Raw genomic sequence first — 17,920 nt, forward strand, 5'->3', positions numbered from 1 at the left:
CGTGTTGTCGTGGTCGACGAAAGACTCAACGTGACAGGCGCGTTGGCTGGAGCAAAAGTTTAGTGTCCCGGCCTACTGTCTTGGCGTTGTTGCGTACCCACTTGGAATTCGGGACCGCCACAATCCCGTCTTGATTTGTTTTGGTGCTGCAAGACTATTGCTCCATTCATAGCACACTGACGACCCCTCTTGCAGCCTGTTTTGACATTGTGTCTAGTTTTGCTCTTGGCAAGAAGCAATCATCTGCACTATAAGGACGAAATGCAATGTGCAATCAATCTCGATCTTGTTTTATTTTTTATCAATCTGACCAGAGACAGTCGACGCTACACTTCTAAGCCCAGGTACAGACATTACATAACGCCCCTATGCTAAATATACAAGTAAAACAATACTGAATGTTGCAGGTCGAGGGAGAAAAATGAATCGGCCGCATATGTTTGAGATGCGCTTCTAGTAGAACGGAGACAAGACGGAGACTAGTCTAGGTGGGAAGCGTCAGGTCATCTCAGTGTACAGCTCCAACCCCAGTCGAGCGAACTGCGCAGAGTAAACAGGAAATACTTCACCGTTGAACGCCATGCACAAATCTCCTTGAATCCGCATTCGAATTTGAGTTTCTGCTTCGTCCGGATCCAAACCGAGGTGTAACGTCCAAAGGCCGAAAGATGAATTGATAGATACATAGGAAAATGGGAATGGCCCCCATACGAAACGACTAGTGCTAAAGGAAAAGAGACCGTCAGTTAGACCAGATGACTAGAGAAGCGTCGTGCGGGACAAACGCGGATGACAAAATAGGAAAGGTTCAGGTATAAGGTGAGATTATGCACCAGCTCCATAGTTCGCTGCCTCCATCTCAGCCTGATGGCGCAGCTGCTCGTTGCGCATCTCAGTTCGCGACTCCGTACGTGACTCCGTACGTGACTCAGTCCGGGACTCTGTGCGAGACTCAGTTCGGGATTGCGCGCGCGAACTTATGGAGCCGAAGAGCGAAGGCCTGGAAGCTGAAGAGTTGACGTGCCGACCTTTGATTGAATGTTGATGAAGATGTGCAACATCGTGCTTGCCTTGTGGACTCGTTAGCTTTCCTACACTGATGCAAACAATCAAGGGGTCTTACCATCGCAGCATGCTCGGACGTTGGGCATGAAGTCCTGATCACGTTCAACATGGTCATGGATATCACGACTGAGATCCATGTTGGACGCGCTGGGTTCCTCGTACGTGGCCGACTCTGTAGCGCTGGTCCTGCTGTTTCGCCGACTAGTGAAGGATCCGCGTAAAGCAGTGACGCTGGGTCGGAGCATGCTGTTGATTCGGCTGGAAACAGATCCATGCGCCAGCGGCTCGGTCGAGGTTGCACGATGTGGTGTAACATGCGACTGTCGAATCGTGGGCACTTGGCCATAATCCCGGGATGATGTGCGCCGGGTAACGTATGAGGACATCGAGCCTCTTGAACGGCCTGTTTGCCGAGAAGAGCTGCGATACCCGCCATTGAACTCGTCTTGAATCTCATCTGCGGTAGCTGCCTTCTGGTCTTGATCAGACTTCGTTGGCGACTTTTGCTGATCGTTCTCGTCGACCCGTTGGCACAGATAATTCAGAGCGTTATACCACGTCTCGTGCCTCTGACCTGTTGTAGCCGTGAACTTCATCGATCGACCAGGTGTGACGACAAGCAAGCTTTTCTGGTGAAGCCCAGGAGGTAGAGGGTTAGGGTCGTCGACTTCTTGAACAGATTCGATGGCTACGCTCTTAGCCTTCAATGTCGTCTTATCGGCACTCTGAGGGTCTCGGTCGCTCCAGTACAGTGTCCTAGTGTAAGGATGAATCCAGAAGAAACGCCGGTGACGGTTCTCAGACATGCCTTCGCGCCCAGTCTTGCGAGTGTACTTCCACAGATATTCGCCAATCATCGTCTGAGTGATGGCCTGGATCATGCGCGGATCTGTCGCACCGGGTGGCAATCCATTGGCAGCAAAAGACGGCCCCCCTGGAATATTGAAGCGTTGGTCTATTTCCGAAGTAAACGAAGATAGTGATGACCTCCGGCTAAGAGGTGAAGACGCTCCGCTACGCTGTGACTGTCGACGCACACGCGGTGTGGTCCCGCCTGTTCTGGGAGTGAGAGTGTTGTTACCAGTCTTGATGGTAGGCGTATGCGGTCGCTTCTTGTAGGCGGATGCAGGCATTGTAGGCGGGCCCATTGTGCCTGGGGAGATTGGTTTGAGAGAAGCCGCGGCGATGACTTCCTTATGATCCGAAGGCAGAGGAGGAGGCGTTGCAGCGCGAGAGCGCATGCTCCCCGAACTGCCTGGGCGTTTGGGTGTTCGACTTGTCTCATTGACATGCTTTTTGCTAGGCGACTCCGGCGGCGACAGCGACTTTTCAAGCCCGGACGTGGTTATCAAACTACTCCATCGCTGACTTCGAGCAAGCAGCAGCTTGTCGATCTGCTGAGCAGACACCATTGTCTGTGTAGCTCCATCGGCCATTGGCGTTTGGGGAGTCTTACTGGCGGCATTGACACTGACAGGTGGAAAGGCTGTGCTAGCATCCCTGCTATCAACCGGTGGGGTGTTAGCGTCCGTGGTATTCTTATTCCAAGATAGTAGAGTATCGAAGTAGCTGAGCTTGGGCGTGGATACTTGCTTATTCGCCGATGCTTCTGTCTGAGAAGAAGCACTAGTGGTTACGGAAGGCGCGGCGGCCCGATGAGCGGTACCAGGTCGCGGAGGAGCCAATGGTTCAATATCCTGCGCAGCAACAGGGGACAATGTCATAGCAGGGACAGAAACACGATTTGCTGTGGATGGCCGACTTGTCGGTGTTGGCAAAAATGCCGGGAGCGTTGGCGACTCAGGCTGAGTGTCTTGAACAGTCCGCACATCGGAACTGTGATGTAGAGACACCGAAGGTACAGGTAGTGGGATCGGCACGGTCTGCAGTACGCAGACGGCTGACAATTGCAGTGGTATCTGTTCTGGCTTTACGGGTGTGGTGGCCTGAGACGAAACCCCAGAGAAATTAGCGAGAATTGGCCGCTCGGGTCCAATTGGCTCAGTAGTCAGCGAGGACAGTACGGAGATGGTCGACGGTGCTACCCTCAAAGGTTCAATGGGATTGGATGCCTGGATCGACAACGAAGATAGTTGTGACGGATCTGCTCTAGCCACTGCCACCGGGTCCGTAGAGCGAGCGGAGAAACTGGACAACACGAGTTGCGGCTGTCGTAGCGCAATAGGTTTCGTGACTTGTGCAGAAAGTGGAGAGAATTGTTGTCTACTGGTTCCCGGCGCGCGGGGTACTGTCGACTGAGTCGATGTCGTAGAAGATGCAGAGAGGACCACACGAGGCAAATCCTTGGGCTCAGTCGAGCGAGACACCAAAGGTGACATCTGTAACAACGTCGGCTTGTAGGGTGTGACTCTAGGCTCAGTCTCGTGGGCAGACAAACTTGACATTTGGAGTGGTGCACGCTTTTCTCTGTGACCGATATCTTGGGCAGGAGATGCCGGAAGCATATCGTCAGGGCTTCGATTTGACTCCGTTGTCGAGACATGTTCGGCTAGTTGTGCGGGCTCGGTCGATTGTGCATAGATAGCAGACGTAAAAAGACCTGCTGGAGCCACTAGGGTTGGGGCAGTCGCCTTCCGCGGCTCCGTAGTTTGATGCGAAATGGAGGAGATGTCCAAAGAAGGTGGAATGTCCTTCACCAGCACTGGTACAATAGGATCAGTGCCATGAGACGATACTGTCGACACCCCAAGAGCAGGAGGAGCAATAAGGCGAGGCTCGGTGCTATGAACAGCCACTGACGACATATTCAGAGGAGCAGTGGGTACGGCATGTGGCGCCGTGTTTTGTGCATGAAGCGGAGATAATGCGAACAACGGAGCTGAAGGGATTGTTGGCTCGGTCCCCTGACTTGAAAGAGAGGACACAGCCAGCTGAGGTATCTCTGGGGGTTGGGGACTAGTAGCATGACCGGAGACGGAAGAGAAGCCAAGGGCTGGCCGAAGTGCAAGCTTGGGTTCACTGTCTTGTGAGGTGACCATGGAGACGTCGAGATTTTGACGAGGCAAAGCTCGCGGGCTTGTGCCTTGCGAATGCAGGGCAGAGACTTGTAATGTAGGCAAGCGAGCAGCATACGGTTCTGTGTTCTGACTCGATATAGAGGATATGGAAATAGGCTCGGGGGCATCCTGTTCGGTCATCGTGCCCGAATCAACCATAGTTGGCCTGGGAGCATCGGGTTGGAGAAGCGACCTTCCGAGAACAGCCTTTCTTAGTGGATCTGGCGTGGCATGGCTTGAGTATACGACACTGGATCGACTTGGTGATCCCTCGATGGAACTAGCATCATCGTCATCGCCACTCAGGTCGTTGAGTTCTGCCAATAGACTCTTGCCTTGGGCGGGAGTGTTCTCGTTGCTGCTGCTGACGTAGCCCGCGGGCGAGTCTCTTGACGCTGGGGGCGTACCTGCGAAGAAATCTAACCCTCTCGGCGTCGATCTCCGCGAACTGCTGTCTCTAGCTCTTAACGTAAAGCGCGAAGTCTTGTGGTGAAGAGGAGTCCTGAAATCGGAATCGTATTCATCGCCAGAGGCAGAAGCAGTGCTGCGGTAGGAATTGATGCGACCAGCTTGTGAGATTGAGGGTCGACTACGCCGGGCAGCAGAGTTGGAAGGGCCGGCCTCGGTCTCAGTCAGCTGGTCGCTGCTGTCTCCGTCGAGGGTCTCGGCTCCGGTTTGGAATGCGTCGGACTCAGTTGCCATACCGTCGCGTTCGTTGGCAGTCTCGAAAGCAGCATCTGAGGTTTCGTTGGCAGTGTCGAGGTTTTCGTATGCGCTCGTTCCCGCGACGGAGCTGAGTGCATTTGGAAAGGAGCCCGGTACAGAGTTGGATGGGTGCGGTGGCCGACTTGGGGTGTCGGGCACGGCCTCTTGCTCTTCCCACTCGTCGTCTTCTACAATCTCGTGCGACACGTTGCGCAAGGCCCCAAGACGATCTGGTCGAGCGGGTTTCTTGAAAGCATCCTTGTCGCTCTTCCTTCGCTTGCTTGCGCTACCAGGTCCAACTTGAGCGCGGGTAGCGTCTACTTCATCACGAGCGTCTTGGAGCATGCGCTTCAGTTCGATCTTTTCGGTCTTTTCGCGATGGATATTGTTCTTGAGTTGCTGAATCATGCGGTGGGCGTGTTGAAGCGAATGTTTGAGTGTTTCCGATTCGAGCATACCGTGGCGCGGAGTGGCCTTGCTTGGAGACGGTTCAGGCGAGTGTTCAGGCGTTTGAGATTGCTGCCTGACACCACGATCGTCATCAGACGATCTGTCAGATCGGCCACGATGCTCTGATCGTGCGCGGTAAGCGACAGCTTGAGCCAGCTCTTGATTCTTTGTCATGAGCTCTTCGACCTTGCGCTGCATTGCACCTTTTTCCGTCTCCGTCATGGCCGCGACTCGCCGCAGGCTAGAGAGCTCCGTCTCGTGCTGCTTGGTCTTGTTGATGTGATCGTCGTTGAGCTTGGTATACATCTGCTTCAAATCTTCCAACTCCTTCTCCAAAGTTGACCTCTCGGTACGTGCGAGATCCAAGGCATGATTGAGGCTTCGCTCCTTGTCTGCGGCCGACTTGAACTGTGTTTCCGACTCGCGAACCTGTGTCTCAAGATTCCAGTTGACGTCCTTGAGTCGCGATTCGCTTTCGTCCAATGTTCTCAGACGTTGCGACAAGCCTTCGACCTCGATTTCGAGCTGCGATCGGTCCAGATCAGCCGCCTTGAGGGCGTCATCCTTCTCGAGGAGGACGGCCTGGAGGTCCTTGAGCTGGGATAGCAAAGAGGTGGAGATTTCGGTGGCCAGGGCGATGTCATTGATGCGGCTGGGCTGCTGGTTCCTCTGCTTCCGCGACGGAACGCTCACTTTGGTGGGTGACTGGATGGCGTCGCTGGAGTAGATGGAGCCACCGGCAGTGGGATCCGTCTCGCCACTGGGTACGCGAGACTTGGGGAGGAAGGCGCGAGCCGTCTCCCTTCCAACCTCGTTGAACTCCTTTTCTAGCTCGGCCAGCCTCTGGCGCAGCTCTGGCCCAATGTCGTTGTCTGGCTGCTGCTGCTCGACCTCGTGCAGCTTGTCCTCTAGCTCCTTTCTCTGCTGAACAAGCGCGCTCCCCAGATGCGACGTCTCCTGCAGTCTGCGCGTCGTCTCTGCCAAGTGTGCCTGTAGAGCGCGTTTGGCCTGTAGGGGGGATCCGTTCAAGTACAGCGAGAATTGCGAGTTGTCGAAGGCCGAGTATCGCTGCCGGTGGGCGTCGTGCGGTGCGGCGAGGAAGGGGTCGGCGCCATTGTGGTGCTCCACCGAGAGCGCGCCCGGTGGAGGATTTGCTGTAGCCATGAAGAGTCGCTGGATGCGTCTGCTATTGGGTCATCTCCTGGCGTGGCTCCCCCGCTTCCACGTAGACGTGCCCGGGACGGCGGGCGGAGACGGGATGCGTTGGGCGAACGGTGCAGGGCAGGAGTGGGCGGCGAGCGCGTGTCGCGGCGGCAGGCGGCGGCGGGGGTGTTTTCCAGGTAGTATTAGAGACAAGAGCGATGGTACGTCTCACTCTGTCGGGCTGTGGGTGTAATGCACAAAGGGTTTGGGGGGCAAGGACGCGCGGGAAAGCGACTGGGGACACGGCAGCGGCTGCTGGCACTCGGTCGCGTTTCCGTCACACTAGAGAAAAGAAGCAAAGGCGCATCCCCAGGCAGGGGCGCGGAATGGCGAAGAAAGAAAAACAAGGGAATGCCGAACGGGCTGGAGGGGCTACAGAGGCGACAGAGGAGGGATCATGGTAGAGCGGATGATGTTGTGCACAAGAGCGAAATGAGGCGACCGTGCGCTTTTGCCGCTTTCACGCTTTCGCCATGGAGCCAGCGCTGATACCCATAACATATCCACAACATCAACAAAGCTACGTCTGCGCCTCCATTGGTTCGCGCCGGCACTTGCTGCACGTCTGCTGCCTAGACTGCGAGACTGTCGTGGTAGTGCCGCGGGCCGAGGGGCTGTTTGCGTGTGCGATTGGAGCAACCCAAGCACGACGCGCATCGCATTACCCCACGACCGGCATCCCGGACCCCATCACGTGACGTCGAATTAATCAGCCACAGCTGGGCTGCCTCTCTGTGCCTCACTCCTACATGTCCAACATCTCGCACCTCCGCCACCCACGAAACCCCCGGCATGGAAGCACCCGTCGTCAAGTTCAAGAAGCGAGCAGCAAAAGCTGCGCCCCGGAAGGTGGCCCCGCCGCCGCCGCCGCAGTCGGATTCGGATTTCTCTTCCGGCTCAGAAGGAGAGGGCGAGCATGGCCGCGTGGTGAAGCGGCGAAAAGTCAACGACAACGCACTCAAGGCGTCGACTGCAGACCAGAAGACGCACGCGGCAGTTGCAAGTACAACGCAATACGCAGCAAATCGCTCGGCGGTCATGGAAGCAAGCAACGATGCGACGAAGCAGTCAAACTGGTACGACGAAAATGCCCGAGACGCTCTCAGCTCCAAGAACCTGCTCGGCAGCACGCGAACGAAGCCTCACCAACTCATCGAGAAGAACCCCGACGCTCCCAGTCGCCAAGTAGGACCCATGAAAGCATCGACAAACATACGGACGATTACCGTTACAGATTACACGCCGGATGTGTGCAAGGACTACAAGCAGACTGGTTTCTGTGGCTTCGGCGACAATTGCAAGTTTTTGCACGCGCGCGAAGATTACGCGGCAGGCTGGAAGCTAGACCGCGAGTGGGACATGTCGACCAAAGGCAAGAAACCTGGAGGCACCGTTGTCGCTTCTGCCAACAGGGATGAGAAGGAAAAGGACGAAGACGGAATGGATCTGGCGCAACTCGAAAAGATACCGTTTGTCTGCATCATCTGCAAGACGCCCTACAAGAGCCCCATCATCACCAAGTGTGGACACTACTTCTGCGAGCCTTGCGCTTTGAAGAGATATCGCAAAGATCCCACGTGTGCGGCGTGTAGTGCCAAGACGTATGGTGTCTTTAACGGCGCAAAGAATCTCCAGAAGCTGTTGGAAAAGAAACAGAAATGGGAGGACAAGAAGAAGGCTGAGGCAGAAGAAAAGCGGAAAGAAGAGGAAGGCGGCGACTGAGTCTGCTGGGTGGCATTACGGTGGAAACATCAACAAGCCGGCGCAAGCATGCGGCTGTGCTGGGCAACAGACGGTATCGTGGATGAACAGGCCATTCCTTCCCAGTCATAAAAGCGATACGTCACCTTGGAATGCAAGACGACATGACAAGGCAGAGGCATACCCACCGCAGCTCTCATGAGGCTTGAAGAGTAAACTTGCTGGCAAAGCTGCTGTCGTTGACAGGAAAAGAAACCAAGTCGCACGCCTCGTTGCAAGGTAGACTATACGACAAGTCCGTCCTCTGTTTGAGGAGGACAGGACTGGCTTGCGAAGCATATGAGGAAATATGCTACAGTAATACACATAGAAAGTAGACAGTGCGCTCATGCAAGTGTACATCAATCCTAATTAACGTGTTCACACTTTTCAGCCACGCCCACACAGTTCAGTCTACCATGTCAGAGGCTCAATCTCTTCGTCTCCTCTATACTCGTCGTGATCTTCACGGTTTCAGACGACGTTTCACTCCACAAGAAGCATGGCACATCGCCGTTAACTCGCTAGAAGATGCTGTGGAGATGGAAACCAAGATGGCGCGGAAAAGTATCTGATAGTTGGAGATACTAGAGATCTAATGCGTTGCGATAGACACATGATATATACGCATACACGAGAAGCATCGAATAGCGGAAGAGTACCACGGTAGTTTGTGCCACATGTGCTTCAAATTAGCGAAGTGCGATGAAATAAAGACAAGTAAGGTAAACAAAAGGTTCGTGATATTAATACAAGAAGGGTTTGAAGGCAAAAAGTCTAATTGTCATGTTCGCTAGACATAGAGTCGCACTCTACATCCCACTTCCGGCACCGGGAAAAGCCTTCAACAGGGTTGCATCGTACTTAATCAGCTCGGGGCAACCAAGCTCCGCAATAATCGGGTCTAGAACAGAAGCCAACTTTTGCACAGCGACCAAGACGTTGCCAACTAATCCGCGGAGGACGTCAGGAGCAGCTTCGCTGGCAGCCTGGAACGCAAGGCACATTAGGTTATTACCCTCGAGAAGCGTCTGCGCGTTGAGAACGTTGCCTGTCAAGTCATCAACATCGACGCCAGTGAACGTATTTGGCTGGCCAGTGTTTCCGCCGATTCGGATTAATTCGGGGTGGGCTTTTTCGAGCGAAAGGGCTTCGGAAGTGAAGGCCAGGATGCTGTAGTCGTCGCCGATGACGCGGCGGTACCACTGTGATGTGTGTTAGCGAATGCAAGCGGATGGTGTTACCGTGGGTACTCACGTTCTCGGGGATCTTCTCTTGCCCACGAGCCCACTTGTAATTACCTTTCTCTCCAGTAACACCCTGGAATGACATGAGTGTCTCGGCATCAAGGTAGCCTTCTGGGTTTTTAGCAGTGTGGTTGGCGAAGAAACGGTAGGTGAATTGATATGTCGCGGGGTTAAGCGCAAGGGCCGTGAGTGGGCCTGAGAAGTAATGTCCATTCGTAGCAATCGAGTGCTTCGTGCGGTCAAGGCGGAACGCGGTCAAGACGGGGATATCAATCCCGTTCTCGCCGAGAGGCATAGAGAGGAGCTGCTCGAAATAGTCCAAGTTGAGAGAGATGGGGTTGCCACTACGAGTAATGAGTTATGCTGACCATGCAACATGCAGAAGAAACGGGAATGACATACGTTGAGTACAAGTCCCCCCGCGTGGGAGATCCATCAACCTCGAAGCGGTTGTGTGACGCACTCAGGCCTTGTGGTTCTCCGAGAAGGCCGAGTGATGAGGTGACACCGCCTAGGAGTCCACCAGTCTTAGGTTTGCCGCCAATTGAAAAGGAGGTGAGATCACCGGCCATGACGGCGGAGTAGACTGCCAGAAATGCGGAAAGATCCAGGCCCATGCCAAACACTGACGTTGTTAGCAGTCCGTGAATAAGAGCGTAAAGGCATGCAGACCTTCATTGGCGGCCGTCGTCATTTGTGTGATTGTGGAGATGCCATTTCGGGGAAGGTAACCGTGGTTTGCCATCACGTTGATACCAGGACAGGGTCCACGGAGATCATTGGGGCCTGGCGCAATCTGACAACGAAGTCGTTAGCAAATGCAACTACATGTCGCGCATCTCGGTAGGGCTACTCACGTATTTATGGTCACCAGTGATACTGATGCGCTGAGCCTCTGCGTTGAATGCACGTTTGACGTGGGTACCCGATCGCTTACTCTCGAAATCTCTTGAGATATTCTCTGTCAAAGCGGTGATTTCCGCAAGGGTCGCTTCACTGATGTCGCCTTTGAGCATGCTCGCAGGGAAGGCGAAGGTCGCCAATGAGAAGAGCGATGCGCTGCATAGTACTGAGACCCTCATGTTTGCAACAACAAGCTCGGATGTTCGGGAAAGAGTGTGAAGGAAGGACGTGTAGTTGGATTGAGGAAGATGCGGTCAGCGACAGGGACGGATCGTTTAAGTTTCATAGTGGCAAATGAGTGCTGCACATACGTGGGCCGCCATGACTCTCATCTAACTGTCGCCGATAGAGATGCCAATCCGGGGTCAGGTACCTTCCAGCACAGTCATGACAGCCCGCTTTACTTGCTTCAAATCGCAGGGTGGAGGGCCTGAGCAAAGAGATCGACGTGGGCGTTCTCTCCGCACGCCTTGACCAGCCGTAATCCGCTCGCGCGAGCCATATGGTTCAGTCCGTTACCGGGTTTGCTAAATCCCGCGACTGGTGTTAAGGAGAATAAAGCGCTCGAGCCTTGCCTAGGCAAGAAGTTAGGCTTGCACTGGGTACATCGTAGGAATGTCGAGCGAGTGTCCCAAGACTTTTGAGCCCTGAACGGCGATCCAAGCGCGCCGGACCGTGTTCGGGTGGGTACCTAGGTAGTTAAGCCTCCAGATCGGCAGCTACTGTAGATCTCGCCTTTTTTACCGCATTTGGCTGACCAACGTTGTACAGAGATGATGAACGTTGCCCGCATCGATCAAAAGCGGGTTATCTATTTTCAACACGCGTGAGGCTGCAAGAAGATTGAGTGATCTATGCATCCCGCCCTCGCCCTACTTCCATGCGGCGGAAATGGAGATTGCGTAGGTGAACACCTGGGCATGTAAACCCGCCGGCAATAACACATCGGGCCAAGACGCATCCGAGACCAGCGCATATGGTCTAGCGGGCATGATGTCTACCTAGGCCGTCGTTCATACGTGCTAGGAGGTTGAAGGCATATTCCTCGCTACCCAAGTCAGAGCCCAACGCAGGGACAACGTCGGACTGAAGACGTTATAGTTTCCACAAAAGCCGATCATGGGTAACAAACCACTTTCGGGGACCAATGCAACAAGATCGGTGCATTACCCGGCGTGGGCTCCAAGTAGGGTCGCATGCGAGTTCAAGTCTCGCGCAGAGAGACCCCACTGCATGATTGGCGGCGAACAATGATACCTACGTACTATTCTAAGCGTCCCCACAAGCATATGCCAAGTTTGTACTCCAGAACAGCCCCAATGTTCTAGTTTGCGTTATAGGAGACGGATCTCAGCCGGGTACCCACCACCCAAGGAAAAGGGTGAATACCGGCCACTACCCAGGTGGCCAAATTACATCCGCAACCCTAAGTATACTCGACATCGTTCGATATAAACTGGATCCTTGTCCCACGTCAGCATCGTAACGAAGCACCACAACTGGATCTTGATATAGCGCCAAGGAGCATTCGCTTCAATTCCTTCTCCTTTGCGTTATTCTTGAGTCCAATCCAAATGGCTGCCTACGATTCTTGGGTTAGCAACCCAGACGAGAGCCATGGACCGCTCATGTCCGTCGTCACCTGGTCGCTCGTTTCTGTTTCCGCAGTCTTTCTGTTCTCGCGGCTTTATATTCGGCAGCGTCAAGGGAAGCTGTGGCTGGACGATTGCACACTTTCCGTCAGTTGGGTAAGTGCCACAACATCCCTAAGCAAAGAGCAGCTGACTCATACGACATAGATCTTACTTCTGGTCCAAGTTACCATAAACCAACTGTCTATCAACATAGGCTACGGAAAACATACACTTGACCGTAAGTTGCCAAAGGAGAATTGCACATTTCACAGCTCGGAACGCTAATCTTTACGCTAGTCGATTTGCGCAATCTTGATAAGATGATGTATATCGGCGCGGCGGAACTGACGATATATACCGTCGCTATCGCGCTCAGCAAGATCTCCTTTGGACTCACTTTGCTTCGGTTGACGGACGGACGGGTCAGACTTTTCGTAATCTTTGCGATCTCTACCCTGGCGATTTTCGCAGTCCCTGCCACCGTCATACCATGGGTACAATGCAAACCGCTGGCCAAAACCTTTGTGGACCTCATACCGGGCGAGTGCATTGACAAGCATCCCTCTGTCGTGTATGGGCGTTTCCAAGCTGGTGAGCAGACAGCCTCAAAGTGTGTACCCTGATTCCTTAGCTGACATGCGACGCAGTGTGGTCAGCACTTATGGATGTGTGTCTTGCTGTGCTGCCGTGGAAAATCCTTTGGAACCTGCAAATGCGTACCGCAGAGAAGATCGGTGCAGGTGTCGCCATGAGTCTGGGAATACTGTAAGTTCATGCATCGCCGGATTGAAGACTGCGCTGACTTGGTCGAAGAGCTGGAGTTACGTCAATTATCAGATCCACATACATTGAGAAATTGACAGTCCAGGATGTATCATGTAAGGCATCTCAAGGCGTGCACGGATCATTGCTAACAGCCACAGATGAATCGTACAACTCCATCATATGGGCCGTCGCAGAGTGTTCCATGGCCATCGTGGCTACCTCGATTCCCGTACTTCGCGTCATTTTCAGGCAGGCGTTCAACTCGGCGATGGAAGGCTACACGGGCCAGAGTAAAAGCAAATCAAGATCGAACCCTTCCAACGCTGGGAGCTCGGGGAACCGATTGAGCACACGACAATTGAGCAAGAAGACGCCAGATATATCGGTCAGCGGAGAATCTGTGAAGGAAGTGTTCGGACGTGGATCACGTGGATCCAAGAACTATGTAGAGCTAGATGATTTGGTAGTCGACGAGGCGACTGGGCGCGCTACTGCTTCGTCTCTAGAGTCTCTGGCAAACGATGGCGAGCGCCATGTGCTAAACTGGCACGTGTAGCTTGCTCTGGGATTACCTAGGTAGCGCGCATAAGGCGGCTAGACCTCGAGGGGGCTGCGCGCGGACAAGTCGCATCGGCTCATCAATCCATCACTCCTGCTGCTGGGGGCTGTATTATTCATAAACAACACGGAGTCAATCATACCATCAATCCCGTCATCATAGTGGTGGCTCCAGATGTCGGCAGAAGGCCGAGTCACCGCTCTTTCCAGGCTGTGGGGCCACGTGGTTAGCGTTTTGGCTCGAGCGTCCGCGCGCTCCCCAGGACTGTCCACATGGTCGCACCCGAATGCTCAACCACGCTCGAGAGATCTTGTGCCCTAGGTGCTGCTTGGCTTCCTCGTTCCCATCATGGCCCCGACATGCTGCGCGCGGCTGCTATCCGACATTGATGCACAGACGGAGTGCAGCCAGGAAGCCACTTCCCGAGATGGCAAATTCTGCCCATTTCATGCTTGGCAATGCCACGGTAAGCAGAAGTCGCTATTGTCGTAGCGTTTCTAACACTACGCAGCTCTCTACCAGGGATACAAGCGGCGAAATGGCCTCCTCGACTCATTGGAGCTGCCTGCGTACCTCGCAAACACTACCAGATCCCTCATCGCTCAAGACTTCAACGATATCACGCAAACAACAGCAATCTCTGAATTACAGAGATATCTATTTCGAAGATACACTCTGCTCGATCGTGTACTCCGAGCGCGCAAACTGCATCATCGCCATTTCTTTGCAATGGACAATAACTATGGTCACACGGTATATCTGGACCAACTACAGAACAAGAAATACGAGACGGTGAAGGCTCTCGAGAAGCTTGGCAAACGAGCCGCCGCAGTCGTTCATGAAGAGCAGCGGTGGCATCACTGGGTGAGGGAATGTCAGGAGAAGGAGGAGGAACAGGCGCAGAGCGAAGCAAAGAAGGTGAAGCTGGAGTTTCAGCTCTTTAAAAGATACGAAAAGGAACTCGATCGTCGTCAACGGGACATGCGATCTAGAGAGATCAAGAGGCGCGAAGAACAGTACTTGAACCAAGTATATGCAGAGCGCGCCCAGACGATGTCAAGGGAAGAGGAAGAGGAATGGGAAGAGCAGTGGGACCCCATTCAAGATATTTATGGCTACGAAAGAGGTCGCTATGTCGAGCTCATCAATATGTTTCTGATGATCAGTGAGCAGGAACATGAAGACTATTGCGCAGGTGTGGAGGCATCTCAGCTTGATGGCCCTGCCGCACCGACATCTTCGCACCAAGCCACCGGACAAGCCGCGACGGGCAAGAAGTCCATCATAATGGAGACCAAGGAACAGATGCGCAGGAGACTTCAGACGCCTGTCAACTTCGAGCGCGCGCCAGGCCAATATCTTCCTGAGTTTTTAAGCCCAAGGACGACGACTCCCGTAGTTCCTCACGACGAGATCGAGACGCTCTTGGATGAGATTTGTGAGATCAAGAACTTTCTCTTCTGTCGACTTCTTTTGGCATCAAGTGCACTCCTGCCTATCGCACTCCAGGCCGGCAGCATAGAGGAACTCCTGCAAAGCGAAGGTGTGACAAGGGAACATTTACGAGATGTTTGCCTCAAGCTGGAGCGTCCCAGTCTTGAGAACATGCGAGACGCGTGTGCGGACTTCATGCGTGAAAGGGATGGGGCTGATGCACCAAAAGACATTGCCAAAGACCTCGCCCTGATGGACATTATCGACGCCCAACAGCGAATCCAGATCAGGGTCTGTGGCCGCCATATGTACTACTACCGTAACGAGCGCGCTCTCAACCGCAGCGGCTGGTTTCACTTCTCTATCATCGCGAAAGACTCCGAGCTCGCCGATGCCGTTGCGCTTTGTCGAAACTGGGAAGAGTTCTTCGAGCTCACGATACTGTCAATGTATCGGTTGTTCCCGGCTCCAAAGTGGACGAAGTTTGTGGGCGATGTGAATCGTCAATGCCTCCTGCTTCTCGGTTTCATACCTTATTTCCAAGTCGACGGCGCCGAAGCTAAAACGACGCAACATAGGATTAGTGGTCGTGCTAGTTCGGGACGGTCGTTCGATTTTAAGGAATCACGCAACATCCTCTGCGGTATCGTCAAGCGTGACGATACCCTCAATCGTCGATTCCTTGAGTGCCTAGCAATGGAGTCGGCCGACCTTCGTGTTTTGGTTCATGATCCGGTGACTGGCAAATTCGTAATCCAACCACCAAAGGAGGAGTTTTGGCTGAGCCGCGAGAAGGCCGGACGTGGCAGGTCTACAAAACATGAATACACCGTCACAGTTGAGGTCGATAACGCCTTTTTCGAACAGGCCACCGCCTGCAGGGCTTGGTCGTTGAACTTCAACGATTATTATAATGTTTATATCTGGGATGCACCGCCCGGTCGGAGTGCAGATGAGCTACAGGGCAAAATACAAGAGGTCCGTAAAGTGTCAAGATATCTACTTTGAAGGAGCTAACAATGACAGGCATTTTTACGTACCCACAAATGTAGGAAGGGAAAAGACATGCTTGTCAGAGTTCGGCACATAGTGCAACATATCACAAATGATCGTGAGAATAGACGTGTTCGCAGCATTCGGCCTGGAGAGAATGTTCCTAGCATGCTCGATGACTTCGAGCTTGGCGCAGAAGCTTTCCCCATCCCGATTGATGAGATATACAAGGAGCGATTCTTCACAGAGATCGACGAAATAGAGGATGCCCTTTTATATCCAACGCGCGCACCTGGCGACAAGTCGCAGCCACCCTTCCCCCGAGAGATTGTTGGGAAGATACACCGGAGGACAAAGTGGAAGTGGTGGAAAATTGCCAGCGATGCCAGCACTGATGAAGAGTCATCTGCTTCTGATGAAGAGTCATTTGCTTCAGACGATGCATCCGAAGCTAAATCCGACGAGGGATCGCAGAAAATGAACGATCCAAGAGCAGTGTTATTGCGGCGCATGTTGGCGAACGACCCTCATGTTAGTGTTCTGGCCGGAAAAGCGATTGACAAGCTCCCTTCGAAGAGAGAACTCGACGCATTCGGTAATCATGGAACGCTGATCCCACAGTTTCAATGGGCGGACAGGTCACTGGGTTACGATCATTTCTTACCTATGTTTGACCGTAAACGTGCTTCTGTGATACCAAGCGAACTCAGGGATTCTCCTTCGAAGCTTATGGACACGCTAAGAACGGCTCTACGCCGTCAGCGAGAATACGATATCCAAGGGAAACATCTCATTCGAGAGCTGTGCGGGAGCCATGGGCAACGGTCAATACACAGGGGTGAGTTTATCATCGCTTAGAGTGACACCAACTAACAGTTGCATTCTAGTTGAGAAAGAGGCATTGCACATGGGCGACCTGGAGCCCGGTGGCCTCGGCCGGTATATGGAGCACAAGTCCATGGTAACGGCCATGGACAAGTTTGTCATGAGCGACATCAACACAGGCCCGTTCGAGCTCTGCAAGTTCATGCACATGGCACCTCTCATCCAAAGTGAACGTCGAATCGTTGACGAGGCTTTCCAGGCTTACGCCGCCATCGCCTTATTCTACCAGACGGAAGAGTTTCTTGCTTCCGAGCACGGCCTACCATTCCGGTCTTCCCTGCTGTTTGACCAAGAAGAAAGAGCTAAGCGAACCCCTGATCGAAGAAGCCATGTCAGCAATCCATATATGCCAGCAGAGTTGTGGACAGATCGAGATGAGCTCCTGAGACGCAATCAGCGAAGCAAGCTTGATCCTGTCTACGATATTTACCCGATAGAATGGCGTAAAAGGATACGTACCGTGGTTATGACCTTGTACAAAGCCGGCATCATACAAAGTGCTTACACACCCCAAGTTAAAGGTGTTGCAACTGCCGCCGCCGAACCCAACCGCGCGCTAGATTTCTACCTTGATTTCCGAGCCCAATCCAGACCTAAATTCAAGGCTGTCTTGGCGGATCCTACACCCTTGAATCGCGACTACATAGTCAAGGCGGCAAACAAGTTCGCGGCTCAGCATGGCTCTGCCAGGTTTTCGGCGCTGCGACTGTGGTCTGCTCCGCACTTTTACCCAATGCAAGCTAGTGGGAATGAGACATTCGCAGACGATCGCGGCAGGTACTGGGCTTGGAGATACATGCCTAAGGACTCGCCACTCAGTGAGTGGAACACGCACAAGATCGTGAGTGACATGATGGAGCAATACAGACGGATATGGGGAAACCAGGTGAGAGTTGCCAGGGATCTGATCCTGGTCATGGGCAAGGACGCAGACGAGTGTCGGAGGCTCAGTGAAGGGGTGACGTGGGCTACGCAGACGCGCAGGGTGTATGAGATGGACTTTTGGCGAAGCTTTGTAAACGTAGACGCCGGCTTCCTGGAAAGGTTGCATCCTGTATGGCTTTCGTAGCAAGGCGAGCAGACAGCAATGGCAGCTCCCGACAGTTCCTGATGCACTATCCTGTCGGTCAGCAGGGTGGCTTGGCACATGCCGGAGCGGATGTACATGTACGTGTGTTGTGCATGGGAGAGCCCCCACGGAGCGCTGCCTGAAAGGGCAAGGCGTGTGTGGGAAGCTGGGCGGGTCGAAAGCGTGCGAGGGCGGCACCCTGAGCGCTGCCCCTCATGACCGGCGGCGGAGGCGATCAAGCTTTGCGACGC

At 53.6% G+C, this 17,920-nt stretch overlaps 5 protein-coding genes across 5 annotated transcripts; 3 read left to right on the forward strand and 2 right to left on the reverse strand.

The window, feature by feature from the left end:
• Positions 1-1,109: 1,109 nt before the first annotated feature.
• J4E92_002371 (uncharacterized protein) lies at positions 1,110-6,401 on the reverse strand (the record flags this gene model as incomplete). Its single annotated transcript, XM_051493776.1, has 1 exon — positions 1,110-6,401. The coding sequence occupies one exon, from the start codon at positions 6,399-6,401 to the stop codon at positions 1,110-1,112; it is 5,292 nt and encodes a 1,763-aa protein (XP_051355455.1).
• An 831-nt stretch (positions 6,402-7,232) lies between these two features.
• Positions 7,233-8,162, forward strand: J4E92_002372 (uncharacterized protein; the record flags this gene model as incomplete). Its single annotated transcript, XM_051493777.1, has 1 exon — positions 7,233-8,162. One exon carries the CDS (start codon positions 7,233-7,235, stop codon positions 8,160-8,162), a length of 930 nt encoding a protein of 309 aa, XP_051355456.1.
• An 830-nt stretch (positions 8,163-8,992) lies between these two features.
• Positions 8,993-10,509, reverse strand: J4E92_002373 (uncharacterized protein; the record flags this gene model as incomplete). The annotated part of the gene is made up of 5 exons (XM_051493778.1): positions 8,993-9,385; positions 9,438-9,771; positions 9,830-10,052; positions 10,100-10,223; positions 10,285-10,509. The coding sequence occupies 5 exons, from the start codon at positions 10,507-10,509 to the stop codon at positions 8,993-8,995; spliced, it is 1,299 nt and encodes a 432-aa protein (XP_051355457.1).
• Positions 10,510-12,625: 2,116 nt separating this feature from the next.
• J4E92_002374 (uncharacterized protein) lies at positions 12,626-13,285 on the forward strand (the record flags this gene model as incomplete). Its single annotated transcript, XM_051493779.1, has 3 exons — positions 12,626-12,729; positions 12,802-12,842; positions 12,888-13,285. 3 exons carry the CDS (start codon positions 12,626-12,628, stop codon positions 13,283-13,285), a joined length of 543 nt encoding a protein of 180 aa, XP_051355458.1.
• A 732-nt stretch (positions 13,286-14,017) lies between these two features.
• Positions 14,018-17,669, forward strand: J4E92_002375 (uncharacterized protein; the record flags this gene model as incomplete). Its single annotated transcript, XM_051493780.1, has 3 exons — positions 14,018-15,711; positions 15,775-16,553; positions 16,603-17,669. 3 exons carry the CDS (start codon positions 14,018-14,020, stop codon positions 17,667-17,669), a joined length of 3,540 nt encoding a protein of 1,179 aa, XP_051355459.1.
• Positions 17,670-17,920: the final 251 nt, after the last annotated feature.

Source organism: Alternaria infectoria, assembly GCF_024043175.1.
Source record: "Alternaria infectoria strain BMP 0036 chromosome Unknown scaffold_3, whole genome shotgun sequence".
Lineage (NCBI taxonomy): Eukaryota > Fungi > Ascomycota > Dothideomycetes > Pleosporales > Pleosporaceae > Alternaria > Alternaria infectoria.